Genomic DNA, 17,890 nt, shown 5'->3' on the forward strand with positions numbered 1-17,890 from the left:
GACAGCCCAGCGGCAACGGCAGCGGGAGAGACCGGGAGCGCGCACCACGGACCGGCAAAAAACTCCCACGGCCCGGTCCCGGTCCGCGGACCGGTGGTTGGGGACCCCTGAGATAAAAGACCACGAAAGGCGGAACTGTGACATATGTAGAAAAGAAACTCAAGCGAAGGCACGCTGCCCGATTGGCCGGTGCTGGGCAAGGCTTGCCCAGCACCGGCCAATCGGACAGCGTGCCTTCGCTCGAGTCACTCCCTCCCCCCCACCGGACGCTGTAAAAAAAACAGTTCATTCTCCGCTCCCTCGCTCCCCGATTGGCCGGCCAATCGGGGAGCGAGGGAGCGGAGAATGAACTGCTGCCTTCCCTCTGCAAGGGAAGGCAGCGTGCCTCATTCTCCGTCTGCTCTCAGCAGTGGGCGGGCCGGTCACAGACCATAGACGGGCCGGATTCAGCCCGCGGGCCGCCCCTTGCCCAGGTCTGGCCAAGATCCTTGAAAAAATTGTCAACCGTCAACTCTCAGCTCATCTGGAAAACAACAACATCCTTTCCCCAGCCCAACATGGCTTCAGAAAACACTTCAACACCAAAAAATCCGAACACACCACACCACACCACACCAATCCTACACTGGCTACCCATCCCTCAAAGAATCCAATACAAAGTCCTAACACTCATACACAAAGCATTATACACTGAAAAATTTGACTGGCTCAATACTGCCCTTCATTTCCAAATTTCACAGAGAACTCTCCGATCCACCAACATGGATTCATTCCTATTCCAACACCAAGAATCGCCCACCTGACCTCAACAAGAGAACGAGCCCTATCAGTAGCAGGCCCAACACTATGGAACAGCCTACCACCCCAACTCAGATTCAACCCCACAACCCAATCTTTCAAAAATAACCTAAAAACATGGCTCTTCCAAAAGGCATACCCGACACCACCCAACCTAAGAACACAAGTACTCCCCCACACACCCCCCACCCTCCTCACTCAACACCCACATCAAATCCACATAATCTGCAAAATCCCAACACAATTTGATGTAAAGCCCCACTACAGAATGTCATAAAGCCACTACATAATGTCATAAAGCCCAATACAACATCTCATAATACAACAGGTCACAGGTAAAGCCCCACTACAGAATGTCATAAAGCCACTACATAATGTCATAAAGCCCAATACGAAAAAACAAAGAGCACTGTATTGGTCCTGAATATCAAAGTCAGTGAGCAAAAGGTACCACTTATAGAAATTTAACTTGGCTCTTTCAAAACAAATCTGAAGGATATAACCACATGTATATAAATAGATATACTTTTTTTAAAAGCCGCATCAGCAAGCCTGGCGACGTGTTCAACCATCCAGAGTTGAACCGTCTGGTCTGATAATCATCTGCGGCTCTTAATGGCTATGAAGCCTGTGAAAGATATTGACAAATAAACTCAAATTGTTTTTATATGTTCTGTCTGAAAACAGCTACAAAGTACAGATCCCTGAGGCACTCCACTGTTTACCGTTTTCCACTGAGAAAATTGACTATTTAATCCTACACTCTGTTTCCTGTCTATTAACCAGTTTGTAATCCACAAAAGGACACCGCCCCCTATCCCATGACTTTTTAGTTTTCTTAGAAGGGATTTTGTCAAACGCCTTCTGAAAATCCAAATACACTACATCTGCTGGTTCACCTTTATGCAGATAGGGGCGGATTTTAAAAGGCCCGCGCGCGTAAATCCTTCCGGACTTACGCATGCAGGGCCCTCGCGCGCCGGCGCGCCTATTTTGCATAGGCCGCTGGCGCGCATAAAGCCCTGGGACGCGCGTAAGTCCCGGGGCTTTCGAAAAGGGGAGGGAGGGGCGTGTCCGGGGGCGTTCCCGAAACGACACGGCGTTTCGGGGCGTGCCGCGGTGTTTCGGGGGCATGCCTGGGGGCGTGGCGCCGGCCCGGGGGCGTGGTCGAGGCCTCCGGACCAGCCCCCGGGACCGGAGGACGGAGCGGGGCTGCCGGCCGATGCGCGCAAAGTTACGCCTGCTGAAAGCAGGCGTAACTTTGCCGTCAAAGGTGGGGGGGGGGTTAGGTAGGGGAAGGTGGGGGGAGGGCGAAGAAAAGTTCCCTCCGAGGCCGCTCCGAAATCGGAGCGGCCTCGGAGGGAACAGGCAGGCCGCGCTGGGCTCGGCGAGCGCAGGTTGCACAAATGTGCACCCCCTTGCGCGCGCCGACCCCGGATTTTATAAGATACGCGCGTATCTTATAAAATCCAGCGTACTTTTGTTCGCGCCTGCTGCGCGAACAAAAGTACGTGATCGCGCAAGTATTTAAAATCTGCCCCATATTTATTAACTCCTTCAAAAAAATGAAGCAGATTTGTGAGGCAAGACTTGCCTTTGGTAAATCCATGCTGACTGTGTTCCATTAAACCATATCTTTCTATATGCTCTGTGATTTTGATCTTTAGAATAGTTTCCACTATTTTTCCCGGCACTGATACCAGGTTCCCTGGTCTGTAGTTTCCCCAAGCGCCCTGGAGCCCTTTTGAAATACTGGGCTGAGAGAAACCTCTCTCACTCCCTTGCCCAACTCACAGCGGAGCCAACAATCCCCGTTTGCACTGCCACAGCGGAGCCAACAATCCCCGTTTGCACTGCCGAACCGGGTAAGAAGGATGGTATAAACTGTTGCCCAGCTGGGAGAGGTACATCAAGAGGAAAAACCTGTACCTTCCCTTTCCTTTTAGACTGTGTAATGCTAAGGAAATTTAGGTAACAAGAAAAAAGGATGGTTTCATGCTGCCAGCTTGCCTCTGCCCCTTTTTCCAATTTTTGAGCTTTTCTGCTCAAAACAATAAGGGGCGGATTTTAAGAGCCCTGCTCGCCTAAATCCGCCCAAAACCGGGCGGATTTAGGCGAGCAGGGCCCTGCGCGCCGGTGAGCCTATTTTACATCGGCTCACCGGCGCGCGCAGACCCCGGGACTCGCGTAAGTCCCGGGGTTCTCCGAGGGGGGGCGTGTCAGGGGGCGGGCCCGGTCGTCGCTGCGTTTAGGGGGCGTGCCGGGAGTGTTTCGGGGGCGGGCCCGGGGGCGTGGTTACGGCCCGGGGCGGCCCGGGGGCGTGGCCGCGCCCTCCGGACCCGCCCCCAGGTCGCGTCCCGGCGCGCTAGCGGCCTGCTGGCGCGCGGGGATTTACGCCTCCCAGAGGGAGGCGTAAATCCCCCGACAAAGGTAAGGGGGGGGCTTAGACAGGGCCGGGTGGGTGGGTTAGGTAGGGGAAGGTGAGGGGAGGGCAAAAGGAAGTTCCTTCCGAGGCCGCTCCGATTTCAGAGCGGCCTCGGAGGGAACGGGGGGTAGGCTGCGCGGCTCGGCGTGCGCCGGCTATACAGAATTCATAGCCTTGCGCGCGCCGATCCAGGATTTTAGCGGATACGCGCGGCTCCGCGCGTATCTACTAAAATCCAGCGTACTTTTGCTGGCGCCTGATGCGCCAGCAAAAGTACGCCTATTCGCGTTTTTTGAAAATCTACCCCTAAATGTCCAAAGAGACAGGTGGCTTATTTGCCCCTTGAGGCAGTTTGCGAGGAAGGAGAATAATTTCATTATAAGAAAGTCCAAACACGCAACCCTCAAAGCCTTACTGCTTTTTTAATCTCTGTTGCCCTTCTTAAGGTTAATACATCTGTGTTTGATCTGATATGTGACTCTTCCTTGTACTAGTATAGCACAAATGACTACTTCTAGACCTTTTTTGTCCATTGTGTAGGACTGCAAACATCACATTGCAAACCATCAGTCCCAACAAGCCAACACAATTAGCAGCTTCTATATCAATTCTCAGGTGACAACCTACAATTTGCACAAGTCACATCATGCTTGACTCAATAAAAAGATGCTCAGATTATAGAACATATTAGCAAATTAAACAAATTATTTTTGTGTCCTTAAGTTAATGATAGAGGGGCAGATCTTCAAACCTGAGTGCGGGCGTAGATTTGTTTGCGCAACCCAGCGCGAACAAATCTACACCCGATTTTATAACATGCGCACACTGCCACACACATGTTATAACATCCAGGGTCGGCACATGCAAGGGGGTGCACAATTGTACAACTTGCGCGCGCCGAGCCGCGCAGGCTTCCTCCATTCCCTCCGAGGCCGCTTCGAAATTGGAGCGGCCTCGGCGGGAACTTTCCTTCCGCCCTCCCTTCCCCTATATAACCTGCCCCCAGCCCTATCTAAACCCCCCTACCATTATGGTTGAAGTTACGCCTGTCTCTGGGCAGGCGTAACTTGCGCACCGGCCAGATGCCGGCGCGCCATTCTCTGCACAGCAGCTGTTCCGGAGGTCTCTGCCCCACCCCCGGGCCAGCGCCCCACCCAAAGCCCCGCCCCGGAATGCCCCTTTTTCGGAGCCCCGGAACATACATGTGTCCCAGGGCTTGCGCGCGCAGCCGAACCTATGCAAAATAGGCTCCGTGCACGCAGGGGCAGATTTTCTCGGGTTACGCGTGTAGCCTTTGAAAATCTGCCCCATATTTTTTATAACTCTCTCAGTCTCCAAACAAAGTTGTGATTCTGATACCTCAAGCATAAGCTGAGTCAAGTGAGGGAAACATGAAAATCTAGTTTGGAAGTCAGGGATAAACTGTAATTTAAGTAAGTATATTTAAGAGCTTTACATTCTGATACAAGAGGCAGGCTTTCCCTTCACCCTGGGTTCCCCTTTAGACAATCTGCATCTTCCTTCTGTCCCACTTGTGCATGTAATACTGTCCCAGGAAGCAACCTTCAGATGATTATTAGTTTTCAGTCCACATTCTCTATGTTTTTGATGTTACAAATGTTTAGTCAGTTTACATAGATAAGATGTGAGCTCTCTGGGGACAAGGAAATACAAACAGTACCTGCATGTAATTCACTTTAAAGTACTTGAAAAGTAAAATATAAATTATTTTGTTAATACTGCTTCTCATGCACTGCTTAATGAAGCTTCTTTCTGATATTTTGGAGTAATGTTCATAATTTTTTTGATATAGATCCCTTTGATTTAAACCACAATTTGGGAGCTGGATTGTCAAGGAGAAGTAAGTTATTTATTTCTAAAACATGTTTTATGTATCTGAGGGGAAAATAGCTTTTATTGACAAAATGTACTTTATCTGTTTGTTTGTTTTTTGTGTGAACTCCTTAGTGACAAATTTTATAATGAAGGCTTTTATCAATGGAAGACGAGTGTTTGGTACACCAGTTAAAGGATTTCCTAAAGAATATCCAACCAAAATGGTATGTATGTTATTTTAGAAATATTAGTTCAAAATTATTGTACATTGTACAGATATAGTACTTGCACTAGAAGAAGCACTGTAATCATATAATATAGTGTTTCCCAACTAGTATGCCTTCAGACCTGATAGTATGCCACGGAAAGTCACCACTGCCTGTTGCTGAGATCCAGGCCAGCATCAGGGCTCTGCTCTTAGCACATCACAGCAACAAGAGACACAAGCAGTGGCACTAAAATGTGTTGGAGCTCCTTTCTGAGAACATGAGTAATCATGCATGCCTCTTTCTAGCATGAGCCATGGAGTGTAGTAATTAATGGGCAACATGCAGTGCTCCTCCTCTTGAGCCTTCCAGCCTCTGTCCTGTCCCCAGGCTGAGTGAGACAGGGAAAGTATGCACTGAGCACTGAATGCAGCTCACTCTGAGTGTTTGGAGCAGCACAGTGAAGGAGCTCTGGCAGTCACATGCGACAGTCAAAGTAACTAACTGAGCCAGCTGCCAGCACCACACAGACTTCTGCTTTCTTCTGCACTTACACAGAGAGAGAGCTGGTCCATCGTAATGAGTTCATGTGTATCTTCACCCCCTCTGTCCTTTTATTTTAATATTTGGAAGAGACTAATGGGGCTTTGAGTGCTGCTTGCACCACACTGACGTCTTTCCTCTCTTCTCCTAAACTTTTATAGAGATGGAGCTGGTCCATTGCTATGGGTGCATATATGTGTCTGTCCCCTCTCCCCCTTTGTTTTAAAAATTTTGAAGAGAAACTGATGGGCCTTTCAGTGCTTCCCTAGCTCTTCTTTTGGCCATACAAGTCCTCTCCATGTCCACACTGCCTGCTCCATGGAGGCTGGTGTGCCTCACATTTTGGTTAATATAAGTGTGACTTGGGCTTGAAAAGGTTGGAAGTAATGCTGTATCCAATTCAATTAGAATGGAATCAGAGAAAATTCTCATAGAAAAGTTGCTTTAAAGTCCCATTTGTTGCTGCTTCCCATTGCCTTTAGAGAAACTGTACCATGATAGCCAGAGCACATTGCAGCACCTGTCTTTTGAAAAATGGTGTTAACAGTTCCTACATACTACAAAACCATCTCAATACATTATTCATACATTTCCCGTCCATCCCCTCCTTCAGGCCTCTTGCTCATAATCACTCTCAAAAGTGTACACAAGCAGAACTTCCCCTGTACATATGTATTTATATTCTTGTGCTCAAATCTATCATTCATGTACACACAAGTCTAAGCTTAGGAAAAACCACAAAGGACATCAAGTGTCAACCAAAAAGAGAATGTATTTCTTACAAAGAAAGTTATCATATTTTCCCCTATCCTAGGGGGTGAGCAAGAAAGAGGTTGCCAGGCTTCCAGAACCTCTGAGTCCTCCTTCCACTTCTTGGGGGAAGGAGTTGTGGCTGCCCCCTATGGAGCATGAGCATATTCAGATTATACCAAAAAAGACAGTCACTCAAGAAGTCTCACAGCAAATCAGAAAGTAATACAATAGAGAGGGACAGAAGGATGAGAGCATTTTACTATGTTAAAGTTGGACCAAGTGCAAACAACACAGTACAGGAGAACATAGCAGATGCCAGCAAACCAGCATGCCAGACAAAGACAGATGCTTCTCCGTGGATAAGCATCTCATACAGCCACACAAGGAGGGTGATGTCATCCGGTGCCGATTTGATCCATTTTCTCTTCTAACCCAGAAATTCCTAGATCCTATACTGGGCATGCATAAGACCTCCCACACTAGTATCATCATATAACCTCCTTCAATCTATTTTTGACCACTTCGCAAACAGTCACAGTTCTCCTCAACTCATCAGCAGCATCAGCGAACTGAAAGATTTCAATTCTGAAGTTATTAATACCTGATTTCGGAATTGAAGATGACACCGCCGACATCAAAGAGAAGTAAAAGTCCTTTTAAAACCTGTAAGATGGCAACAGCGGATCAGCATGACCGCTGTATTCGCTGCTTGAGACCAAACTACGACATATCACATGTGGCTCCTGCAGCAGAATGTTTCTGAGGGTAGACTTGGGTATGAGCTATCACTGCTAGCTCATACTGGATGCTGCTAGCTCCAGTATGAGCTAGCAGTGCTCCACAAAGCACAACAGTTCAAAAGAACATAAAATACAGCATAGATCTCCTCAACACAACATCAAAGAATGTGGAGGTAGGTCTGCATCTCACTTACTGGTGCAGAAAAACAAGGATAAGAAATCGGTGCCATACTCTGATAGTGCAGGATGTGCCATGCCTTACTCTTCAAGCTTGACATCGGCACCAGCCACCACCAGTTCAGAAATCTCGGTGCCGAAGGATATCATTGTACAGAAAACCCACAACATTGGATCCTCAACACAGTCATTGTCCGCATCAACGCATACAACCTCTGTGCCATGGCAACAGTGTAGAAAACAGCTGTCCCTGACTAACCAAAGAAAAGAATCACTAAACAGAAGAACCTAACAGATTCTTCTAACACCACTGTTGCTAGAGCCACATAATTTATCGATCTCAGTTACAAAGCAGCTGCAACTACCATTCCCTAGCTACCTGAACTCATTCATCTAAAAGCTTTGAATGGGCTTCATCAAGACTTATGCAGAAGAACTATCAAATCAGGAAAGGTCCATGAAAAACTAATATTGGAAACATTGAAGAAGGAGTTATAAGCAAAGCATCTACCTAGGCCTCAAAGTGAAGATGACATAATGGAAGAACCGGTATCTTCGGGTGATGACATGCTTTCCTCACATCATTCTTATGTCTACTCCCATTTGGGATGCTCCTATGTGTCAGGGGATTTGGATGATGATTTACCTGGATGAGCATCATCTTCATCAGAACCCAGTAAGCCACCTTCTTCTTGTGAAGATATGACCTATTCTTCATTCATATAGTAGATGTGGATGACTTTAGCCTTTAGTCTACATGAAGACGAAGACACCTCAAATGAATTAGGGAATCTTGCAGAGCCTGCAAATTTCAAAGCAGTATAAAACTTTCCTTATTCATCATGCACTTCTACAGGTCCAAATCAAAATATGGAAGATGCCGTATTCTATCTCACTAGTGGCGAAGTCCATAGATATAAAGTACCATATTCAGAAATGTCCAGGACATGAAAAGGTTCAGTTACCACACGACTCACTCGTAGAATCAGCCATGAAGAAAACTAAGAAAAATAAAATTTTTCGAACATACCACCTGGCAAGGATTCCAAAATTCTGGACAGTATTAGAAGGAGAGTTTACCAAGGGGCTATTCTACAATTCAGGATTGAGGCCCAATAAATCCAAATAATTCAATACTTGAATAATCTACAACAACTGAAAGCTATTATACAAAACTTCCTGTACAGGATCTTAAGTAGTTCTCTGACCGTGTGTGATGAGGCATATTCAGCACAACATCTCACACACTCTTACCAATGATGCTTTCGATACTTCTTCAATGGTAGCAGCTTGTGGTTCATAGGCTGGCTTGCCTCCAGACTTCAACAAGATGTACATGACAAGCCTAGCAGACACTCCATGTGATGGCAATAATTTGTTTGAAGTTAAAATTAATGAAATAGTAGAAGCAATCAAGAGCCAAAATAGTGCCTTGCAGTAACTATCGGTGTCTCAAATGGATATTTTTACTCAAAGAAGATTTCACTAGAATTCATACTGCAGACAATAGTATTTCTCTCAGTAGACACATTACAACCCTTTCAGCAACTATAAGCAAAGACCTATAGTACTTCAGCAATTACAGCAACCTTAGTAGCAAAATCAACAGCAATCAAGGCCAAGGGCAAGGGTGCACTAGCAATAACGACAGAGTCAACAGCTCCACAGAAGTTTGCAGCCAACTTTTAACAATCTAGCACAATAGCAGCAAAACTTATGTCCGGAACTACGCATATGGGAAGATTAAGATTCTTCAAACACCATTGAATCCTTATCACAACAGACAAATGGGTTTTAAACATCATCAAATGTAGGTACTTCCTCAGTTTTCAGAAAATTTGACCACAGAAAGCCTCTCTTATCAAGCTCATTCCCAGGAACAGCTACAGGTATTGAAACAAGAAATAAACTCTCTTGAATTCCAAAGCAATTTATCCAGTACCAACCAATAGTTTGGTTTAATTAATCGCTTTTCTTTACTCTGGTAAAACAAAGCATTGTACAGAAAAATTAAAATACAAACAAATAAAATGAAATAAGGATCAATGAAAAATCAATTTAAAACATATGACAAATATCTAAATATACCAAAAAAAAAAGATTTTTAAATTAACAGCTACATCTCAGGAAATCAAAATTAAGCTACAAATTGAATCATGTATAACAACAAAATAGTTATTACTTTAGTTTGATGAATATATTTGTGAAGAAAGATGGCTTTTTAAAATTTTTCTGAATTTTTGATAGTCTTATTCAAGCCATAGTGTCAAAGGCCTAGAGTTCCATAAATTTGGTGCAAGATAGGAGAAACTTGATTCTCTAGTAATTTCTAATCTCATTTCTCGCAGTGATGGAAGAATCAAAATTTTCATTCTGGGAGAACAGGTGTTTTACTCCCATTATTTCATAATTCTGAAGAAATTGAGGGATGTCCGCCCTATCTTAGATCTTGGAGATCTCAATATCTATTTAAAGAGTGAAAAATTCAAGCTGCACACCTTAAGGACCATCTTACCATGGTTTCAGTAGTATGACTTGTTTACAACACTAGACCTTAAGGGTGCTTTTGTTCACATACAAATAACAAAGAAAATGCCTACAGTTCACCCTACACAACAAACATTATCATTACAGATTCCTCCCCTTCAGACTAGTAGCAGCCCCAAGGTTCTTCACAAAATGTCTCACAGTGATAGCAGCAAGACTGAGAAGAGAGAATTTGCTCGTGTTTCCAGACCTCAATGATTAGCTAATATTGAGTGCCTCCTACAAAAACTTTATAAAAGATGTATAGCATGTTGTTGCGCTTCTACAGTGTATTGGGTTTGTAATAAATCTTCAGAAATTGTCCCTACAAACAAAGCAATGCATAGAATTTCTAGGCACAAATCTAAATATGGTGAGGAGCACAGTTTATTTAACAGTGCAAAGGGCATCCAACCTAAGATCAATACTATGTAGTATAAGAATAGATCAAAGCATCGTGATAAAAAGGTACATGAAAATCCTAGGACATGTGGCCTCCATAGTCCAGGTGACACTGAACATGAGAGATGCTCAGTGGCACTTGAGGAATTATTGGAACTAGTAAACACAGCCTCTCCACCACAAAATTCTGATCACAGGTCCACTTCAATGGTCATTGCTATGGTGGGAAAACCCGAATTTGTAATGCAGTTAACATATACATCTGCCATAAGTACAAGCAGTCTTGACCGCCAATGCTTCTAATCATGATTGGGGATTTTTATTGATTCACTATATATTCAAGATGTATAGGTACCACAGGAAGCATCTCTACACATAAACCTTTTGGCAATGAAGGACATATTGAATGGCCTCCAGATCTTCAAAAGGTGATTGAGAAGCAAAGTCATGCAGATTTAAAAGACAGCCAAGTAGCAATGTTTTACCTAAACAAACAAGGGAGCATTGGTTCCTACCACATGTGTGCAGAAGCCATACAAATTTGGAAGCTAGCTGTGTACATGACGATGTATATAAAAGCCATCTACCTCCCAGGCAAAGCAACCTTCTGGTGGACAAGTTGAGCCACCGGCCACACAAGTGGACAATCAACTACAGCATTCTAGAGTACCTGTTCAAGCTCTCGGAAACTCCAAACGTAGATCTCTTTACTTCAACAATAAACTGCAAATTTGCCAGTCTTTGGTCCAAGAGACTAATGGACTAAGCACTGGTGACAGAAGCATGCACCATTCCATGGAACACAGGGCTATTATATACTTTTCCACCAGCATCACTGCTAGCAAAGTCCACACTGGAGTTGCACAGAAACAAAGGGGAAATGATCCTCATAGCTCTTTTAGGGCCTCGTCAGGGATGGTTTCCCTGGCTCCACAAGCTCACAGTGACTTGCACAATCTGATTACGGTTGATCCCAAAATCTATTCACCCAATTTGAAGAAACAGTTCTCCATCCCAACTTTTGTTCACTGGCAAATAAATGAGATAGTTTAGCATAAGACACCCTTTCACGAGAAGGTTTTATAACTACTGTACACCAGGCACTTCTTGGGTTACCAGTAAGCCCTGGATTAGTACATTGTCAATTAGCTAAAGTAGGATAGATGAAGGAAGGAACCATTCAAATGCAGCCCCCTCCTTCTGCGGGGTCTGGAATGGACAGCCCACTTGAAACAGTATATAACCTTACCCTTGCTACAGCCTGGGAGGCAATCCTTTGATTTTACCACAGAGTTCAGAGGTAGAGAGTGTTAAGCTTTTTGTTGTTTTACAGGCCCAGCCAGTATTAGCCAAGCAAGCCCTGTTTGGTGGTCTTGGCCAGGGTCAGGAGGGTTTCTGCCCAGCCAGTACACAACCTGTCTGGTCGGAGATCCCTCTGAGTACATTTGTTGGACTTTTGCCCTTTTGAGTATCGGGGCCTCGCTGGAGCCTGTTCAGTTCCTAGGCTCAGGGCACGGAAAATCCTGGGTCTTGGCCTGGCATGTTAGGGAAGACCTGCCCCCCTCAGTGCCTCTGTGAGGAACGGGGTGCCAGTGACCTATTATGAGCCACCCTAGAATTATCTTCAGTTTTGTAAGCCTAATATCAAGATTCAGGTTGGAAGTTCTGACTGTCCTTCCTTCCTATTGGGTGCATTGATAATCCTGCTCCAAAGGATCCCGCCAATCAGGGATTCAAAGAAGAAGAACATCTCCAAATACTCCTCCTATACGCCCCACCTGGTTGCCTACAGCACAACCTTTCCCCCCTAATTGAATCCATCACAACCCACATAAACTTACAAGAGCCCGCCATCATACTAGGAGACTTCAATCTCCATATCGACACCCACCCTCCTTCTCCCACCAGCGAACTACTCCTATCCACCATGTCTGCCATTGGATTCACCCAAATCATCAACACGCCCACTCAAAAATCAGGCCACACCCTGGACTTAATCTTCCTAAACAACAAAATATCTGCAACTGGACCACCCTCTACAACCCCCATCCCATGGTCCGACCACAGCCTCATCCAAGCCAAGCTTCAACTCCAATCGAACCCACTAAAAACAGACAACCAAATCATCGAATTCACCAAACCATGCTCCAGTGAAGACATCGCCGAACTGTTACCTGAGGCACTAAAAACAATCAACTTGAATGATGCCAACACCGCCACAAACTCCTGGATATCTATCAACGCAGACATAGCCAACACATTATGTCCCACGATAAGAAAGGAAATCAAACAATCTACAAAGCAAAAAGCTCCATGGTACACCCCAGAACTGAAAACCTCAAAGCGAACACTGAGACAAACTGAAAAACAGTGGAGACGAACCCCTACCCCAAACCTGAAAGACAAATACAGAACGCTACTACACAACTATACAACAGACCTCAACACAGCAAAGCGCAATTTCTACACATCAAGAATTCATGATTACCAATTTAACCCGAGGACCCTCTTCGCCTATGTCAAAGACCTAACCAACCCCATCCAAAATGATACTACGCCAAACTCCAGCAACATCTCCAGTGAAAAACTAGCTCAATTCTTCAAGGACAAAGTTATCAACATCATTGCCAAGATTCCCCAAACCCACAACGACCCAATAGACATCCCCCCTCCCATCCACACATGGTCACAATTTGCACCCGTTGCTTCTACAGAAATTGAACCTATCATCAAAAAAACCAACCCTGCATCCCACCCCTTAGACCCCATCCCCATCAAAACCCTAAAACTCATCAGAGAGATTATTGTCAAACCAATAACCTACATCATCAACTTATCCCTAGAACAAGGAATCTTCCCAGAAAAACTCAAAAACGCCATCATCAAACCAATCATCAAAAAACCTCAACTCGACAAATCAGACCCAGCAAACTACAGACCAGTCTCTAACCTCCCATTCCTAGCAAAAATCATCGAAAAAAGTCAACAATCAACTTACAGACCACCTTGAAACCTATAATGTTCTACAGCCTGCACAGCATGGTTTCAGAAAATTCTTCAGCACAGAAACCCTCCTCCTCTCTCTCACTGATACCATCCTCAGAGGCCGCGACAAAGGCAAATCGTTCCTCCTGATACTTCTTGATATATCAGCCGCCTTTGACACCATCAATCACAGAACACTCCTCACCAGACTTAAAGAAATTGGTCTTCAAGACACCACAATCAAATGGTTCAAATCCTACCTCTCGAACAGATCCTACATCGTCAAGACAAACTCATCTGAATCCTCTCAAGTGCCCCTTACACATGGGGTCCCACAAGGTTCTTCCCTATCCTCTACCCTCTTTAACATTTACCTCCTCCCACTATGCAAATACCTTGCAGAGGCAAACCTCACCTACTTCGTCTATGCAGACGACATACAAATTTTACTCCCCATAAACAAGTCCATTCAACTCACCATGGAAAAATGGAACAAACTCAGCTCAAATTTATCCCACTTGCTATCTCAATTATCACTATGCCTCAACCAAGCAAAAACAGAAATCATTCACATCCACGATGACCGTCCCTCTTATCCACTCAAGTGCACCCCCTCTAACCACCCAGGAAGCTCAATCAACCCGGGAGTGCCACAAATCTCACTCACGCCGTCCACAAGAAACCTAGGCATAACAATCGACAGCCAACTCAACTTTAAACGACACATCTCCAATACAATCAAGGATGGATTCTTCAAACTTCAAACACTAAAAAAACTCAAACCCCTTCTCCAAGCGCACGACTTCCGAACAGTCCTTCAATCAATTATCTTCTCAAAACTCGACTACTGCAACTCCCTTCTCCTCGGCCTACCAGAAATCCACATCAAATCCCTCCAAGTTCTACAAAATGCCGCCGCCAGAATCATCTCTAACAACAAAAAATCCTCTCACATCACACCCACTCTCAAAGAACTCCACTGGCTACCCATCACACAAAGAATCCAGTATAAAACCCTCACCCTCATGCACAAAAAAATAAACAACAACAAAATGAACTGGCTAAACAACGCAATACATCCTTACCCCACACAAAGAACCCTCAGATCCACCAACACTGGCCTCCTAGCCGTCCCCAATCTCAAATCTGCGCACCTCAACGCAACCCGCAAACGAGCCATAACAATAGCGGGCCCTACCTTATGGAACTCCCTCCCCACCTGTCTCAGAAATGAACCCTCATTGCAAGTCTTCAAAAAACACCTCAAAACATGACTGTTTTTAAAAGCTTTCCCACCTGACCCTTAACCTGCCCGAATGCAACACACCTCACCCCCTACACAAGCATCTCGCCCCACCTTCATCCCTCCCTGACACTACCTTCCTCCCACCTATCCCTCTCCTCCCCCCCTCCTCCCTCCTCTCAACCCTCCATTCTATCCTTAATCATAAATTATCTTTACCAACAAGTCATTTATGTACATATGTTATATACTATAATCCATTGTTCCATGTATTTCTGTTATTTCTGTTAATTCTGTTATAATTGTTATATTTATTATCATGTTATAATGTAAAATAGGGCTGTTACCACCCTATTCTTTTAGTTATCTGGAAACCGATGTGATATCTCGATTGAATGTCGGTATATAAAATAAATAAATAAATAAATAAATAAAACATGGATTGCATAAGAACAGATAAAGTTTAAATCATCTAACAGTGAGTAAAGGCAAAGCCTAATATCCGTGGAGCTATCCATCCGGTGCTTCAGTGAACCCTGTGGGAGAGAGAAGTTTAACTCTCTATGCAGCTGCTCAGTATTCTGGCCATCTGGAAGTGAGGTTCTGCCCATCCAAAAGACACCCTGCCCACCTGGGACTCTGTTTTTTTCCAAAACCCTGGAGGGTAGTAGTTCTCAGGACAGTGGCAACTCATATTCCTGCACAGATTGAGGAAAATCCTGTAAAAAACATATTTAGTGGTGCTGTGGATCAGTAATAATCTTACAATTGTAAGGAAAATTGTGAGGAAAATCCTGTAAAAAACATATTTAGTGGTGCTGTGGATCAGTAATAATCTTATAATTGTAATAATCTTACAATTATTAGTCCTGTGGGAATTCTCCACTACTGCGGAGCACAAAATTCCCCTCCTTCACAGCTGCACAGAATCTGCAAGAATTTGGCAGGCCCTGGCGTGCTGCAAGCAGAACGACCTCTGCTCGCAGCACACCTGCTTCATTTTTGCTACAAGTGGGACGGCCCCCATTCACAGTGAAGATGGAACAGGTCCTGGCGTGCCGCAAGCAGAGATCATCTCACTCGCAGCGAAAAAGGAGCAGGCCCCAGCGTGCCGCAAGCGGAGGCCATCCCACTCACAGTGAAGGAGGAGTAGGCCTGGGAGTGCTGCAAGCCGAGGCTGTCCCACTCACGGCAAAGATGGAGCAGGCCTCAGTGAGAGAGTGTGTGTGTGTGTGTGTAAGACTATGAGCCTGGGGGTGATAGAGAGCATGTTTGAGGGGTGCGTGGGTGCTAGAGAGAGGAAAGCTATGTGAGGAAATTGTGAAAGAGTGTGAATATGTGAGAGAGATTGGGAGCTGGTTTGTGTGAAAAAGAATTGGGTGTATGTGAGAGTGCTTGTTTGTGAGAGGGGGAGCCTGCGTGAGGGTGTATGTATGTGTAAGAAAAATAGCCTGTGTGAAGAGATGTGTGTGTGTGAGAGAGATAGGGAGCCTATGTGAAGGGGGGGGGCGAGCGAGAGAAGATGTCAGTGTGCAGGGGTGTGGAAGAGAGAGACATAGCCTGTGTGAGGGTATATGCGTGAGAGAGAAACGAAGCCTATGTGAGTGTGTACAAGAGAGAGAGGGAGCCTGTATGTGGGGGTGTGCAAGAGAGACAGAGGGTGCCTGTATGAACGTACGTGTGTGTGTGTGCATGAGAGAGGGAGCCTCTATGAGGGGATGTGTGTGTGTGAGAGAGAGAGGGAGCCTGTATGAGGGGGTGTGCTTGTGCAATAGAGAGAGGGAGCCTGTGTGTGTAAGAGAGATGGACAAGAGGGAGCCTATGTAAGGGGCAGTACAGAGAGAGGGGTCAAACTCTGGGAGTGGAGATAGAGTGGAAGGGATTGAGTCTGGAAAATGGGGAGAGAGAGAGTGGCAGGTGGAGGAGTTGGGGCCTGAAAGGGCAACGTGAAAGGAGACTGACTAGGGGAGTAGGGAGAGAGGGTGGAAGAGACACTCTTACAGTGAACTTCTAGGGAAATTCTGCTGGAAATGTTTAAAATTCTGCATCTTTACGTAATAATCTTTTTCAGTATTACATTTTAAATTAATTACTTAAAGACTGTCATGTATAATGTGTTATTTTGACCAATATAAAATATGCAGAATTTTGCAGAATTTAAAGTTTCTGTGTGCAGAATTTTACTTTTTTGTGTGTAGAATTTTACATATTTTTTGTGCAGAATTCCCCCAGGGTAAATTATTTGCAACAGTAAAGATTTATTTGGACACTAGCACAGTGGCGTTTTTGATTTCTTTGGCACACAGTGCACCTCACACAGAGTATCAAAATTTCCCTAACCCAGGGGATTCCAGAGGGGCAGAGCTAGTCACCCCACACTGGGCACCAAGAGGACTCCTTTCATCCCCCAGTCGAAAGAGCCCTAAACCTGGGAAGGAAGGGAAGTTGGAGAGCTAGCCCAGGTTCTTGCCCCAAAAAACTTATAAATACTTTTATGGCCCCACTAGAATGTAGTCCAGACCCAGGGATGGGGTTACACTACAAGTGGGGGGAGATTTACTAAATGGTGTCACAAAAAGGGTGACGATCCCTTCAAATATAATACTACTGCAATATTTGTTGCTCCTGGTAAACATAGGATTAAAAACAAATTCAGTACGAGTCCATTTCATAGCGATTACAGCCTATCACTAGAAAGCTGGACATCTAGTATCCCATCAATGAGTTGTGAAGTTTATAAAAGGCCTATAGAATTTATGGTCTTCTATTAAACCACCACCACTCCAATGGGATCTTAACTGCTTCAATTAATGCTGCCCACCGTGAGCATCAACGGACTGAAAGTACATTTTGTGGAAAACTTGCTCTTTAGTGACTATAACTTCAGCAAAAAAATAAGCAAGTTTCAGGCTGGGGTGACTTAACCTCCTTCTACTCAAATTTTTAAGAATCGGGTAGTTATGAATTCTCCCTAAGTTTCTACCAAATGTCATCTCATCTTTCCATTTAAACAAAGTTATTGCAAGGGCATGCGCTAAATGCCCAGTGGCCCGACACTAACATCAAGGCGCACCTGTTACTGGATTCTGTTCTTCCTCCCTCTCCCGCGCATGGGCTCGCATCACGAGATTGGCCTGCAAGCACAGCAGGAGGACGACGGGCACAGACGGATGACATCATGGGGTATATTTAAGGGGCCAGCTTGCTTACACTGACCTGCATTTCCTGTGTTCTGGGCCACCAGCCGGCAAGCGGG

The 17,890-nt window shown here is 45.1% G+C and overlaps 1 protein-coding gene across 8 annotated transcripts in view; it reads left to right on the forward strand.

The window, feature by feature from the left end:
• Nucleotides 1–17,890, forward strand: part of TUT7 (terminal uridylyl transferase 7) — a 575,072-nt gene that overhangs the window by 479,101 nt on the left and 78,081 nt on the right. For all 8 annotated transcript variants that reach the window (XM_029617137.1, XM_029617096.1, XM_029617130.1 and 5 more), the window contains 2 exons: nucleotides 5,037–5,084; nucleotides 5,192–5,283. In XM_029617137.1, the coding sequence (XP_029472997.1) occupies nucleotides 5,037–5,084; nucleotides 5,192–5,283 (140 nt within the window). The remainder of the gene's footprint in view (nucleotides 1–5,036; nucleotides 5,085–5,191; nucleotides 5,284–17,890) is intronic.

The sequence above is a fragment of the Rhinatrema bivittatum genome, chromosome 1 (assembly GCF_901001135.1).
Source record: "Rhinatrema bivittatum chromosome 1, aRhiBiv1.1, whole genome shotgun sequence".
NCBI lineage: Eukaryota > Metazoa > Chordata > Amphibia > Gymnophiona > Rhinatrematidae > Rhinatrema > Rhinatrema bivittatum.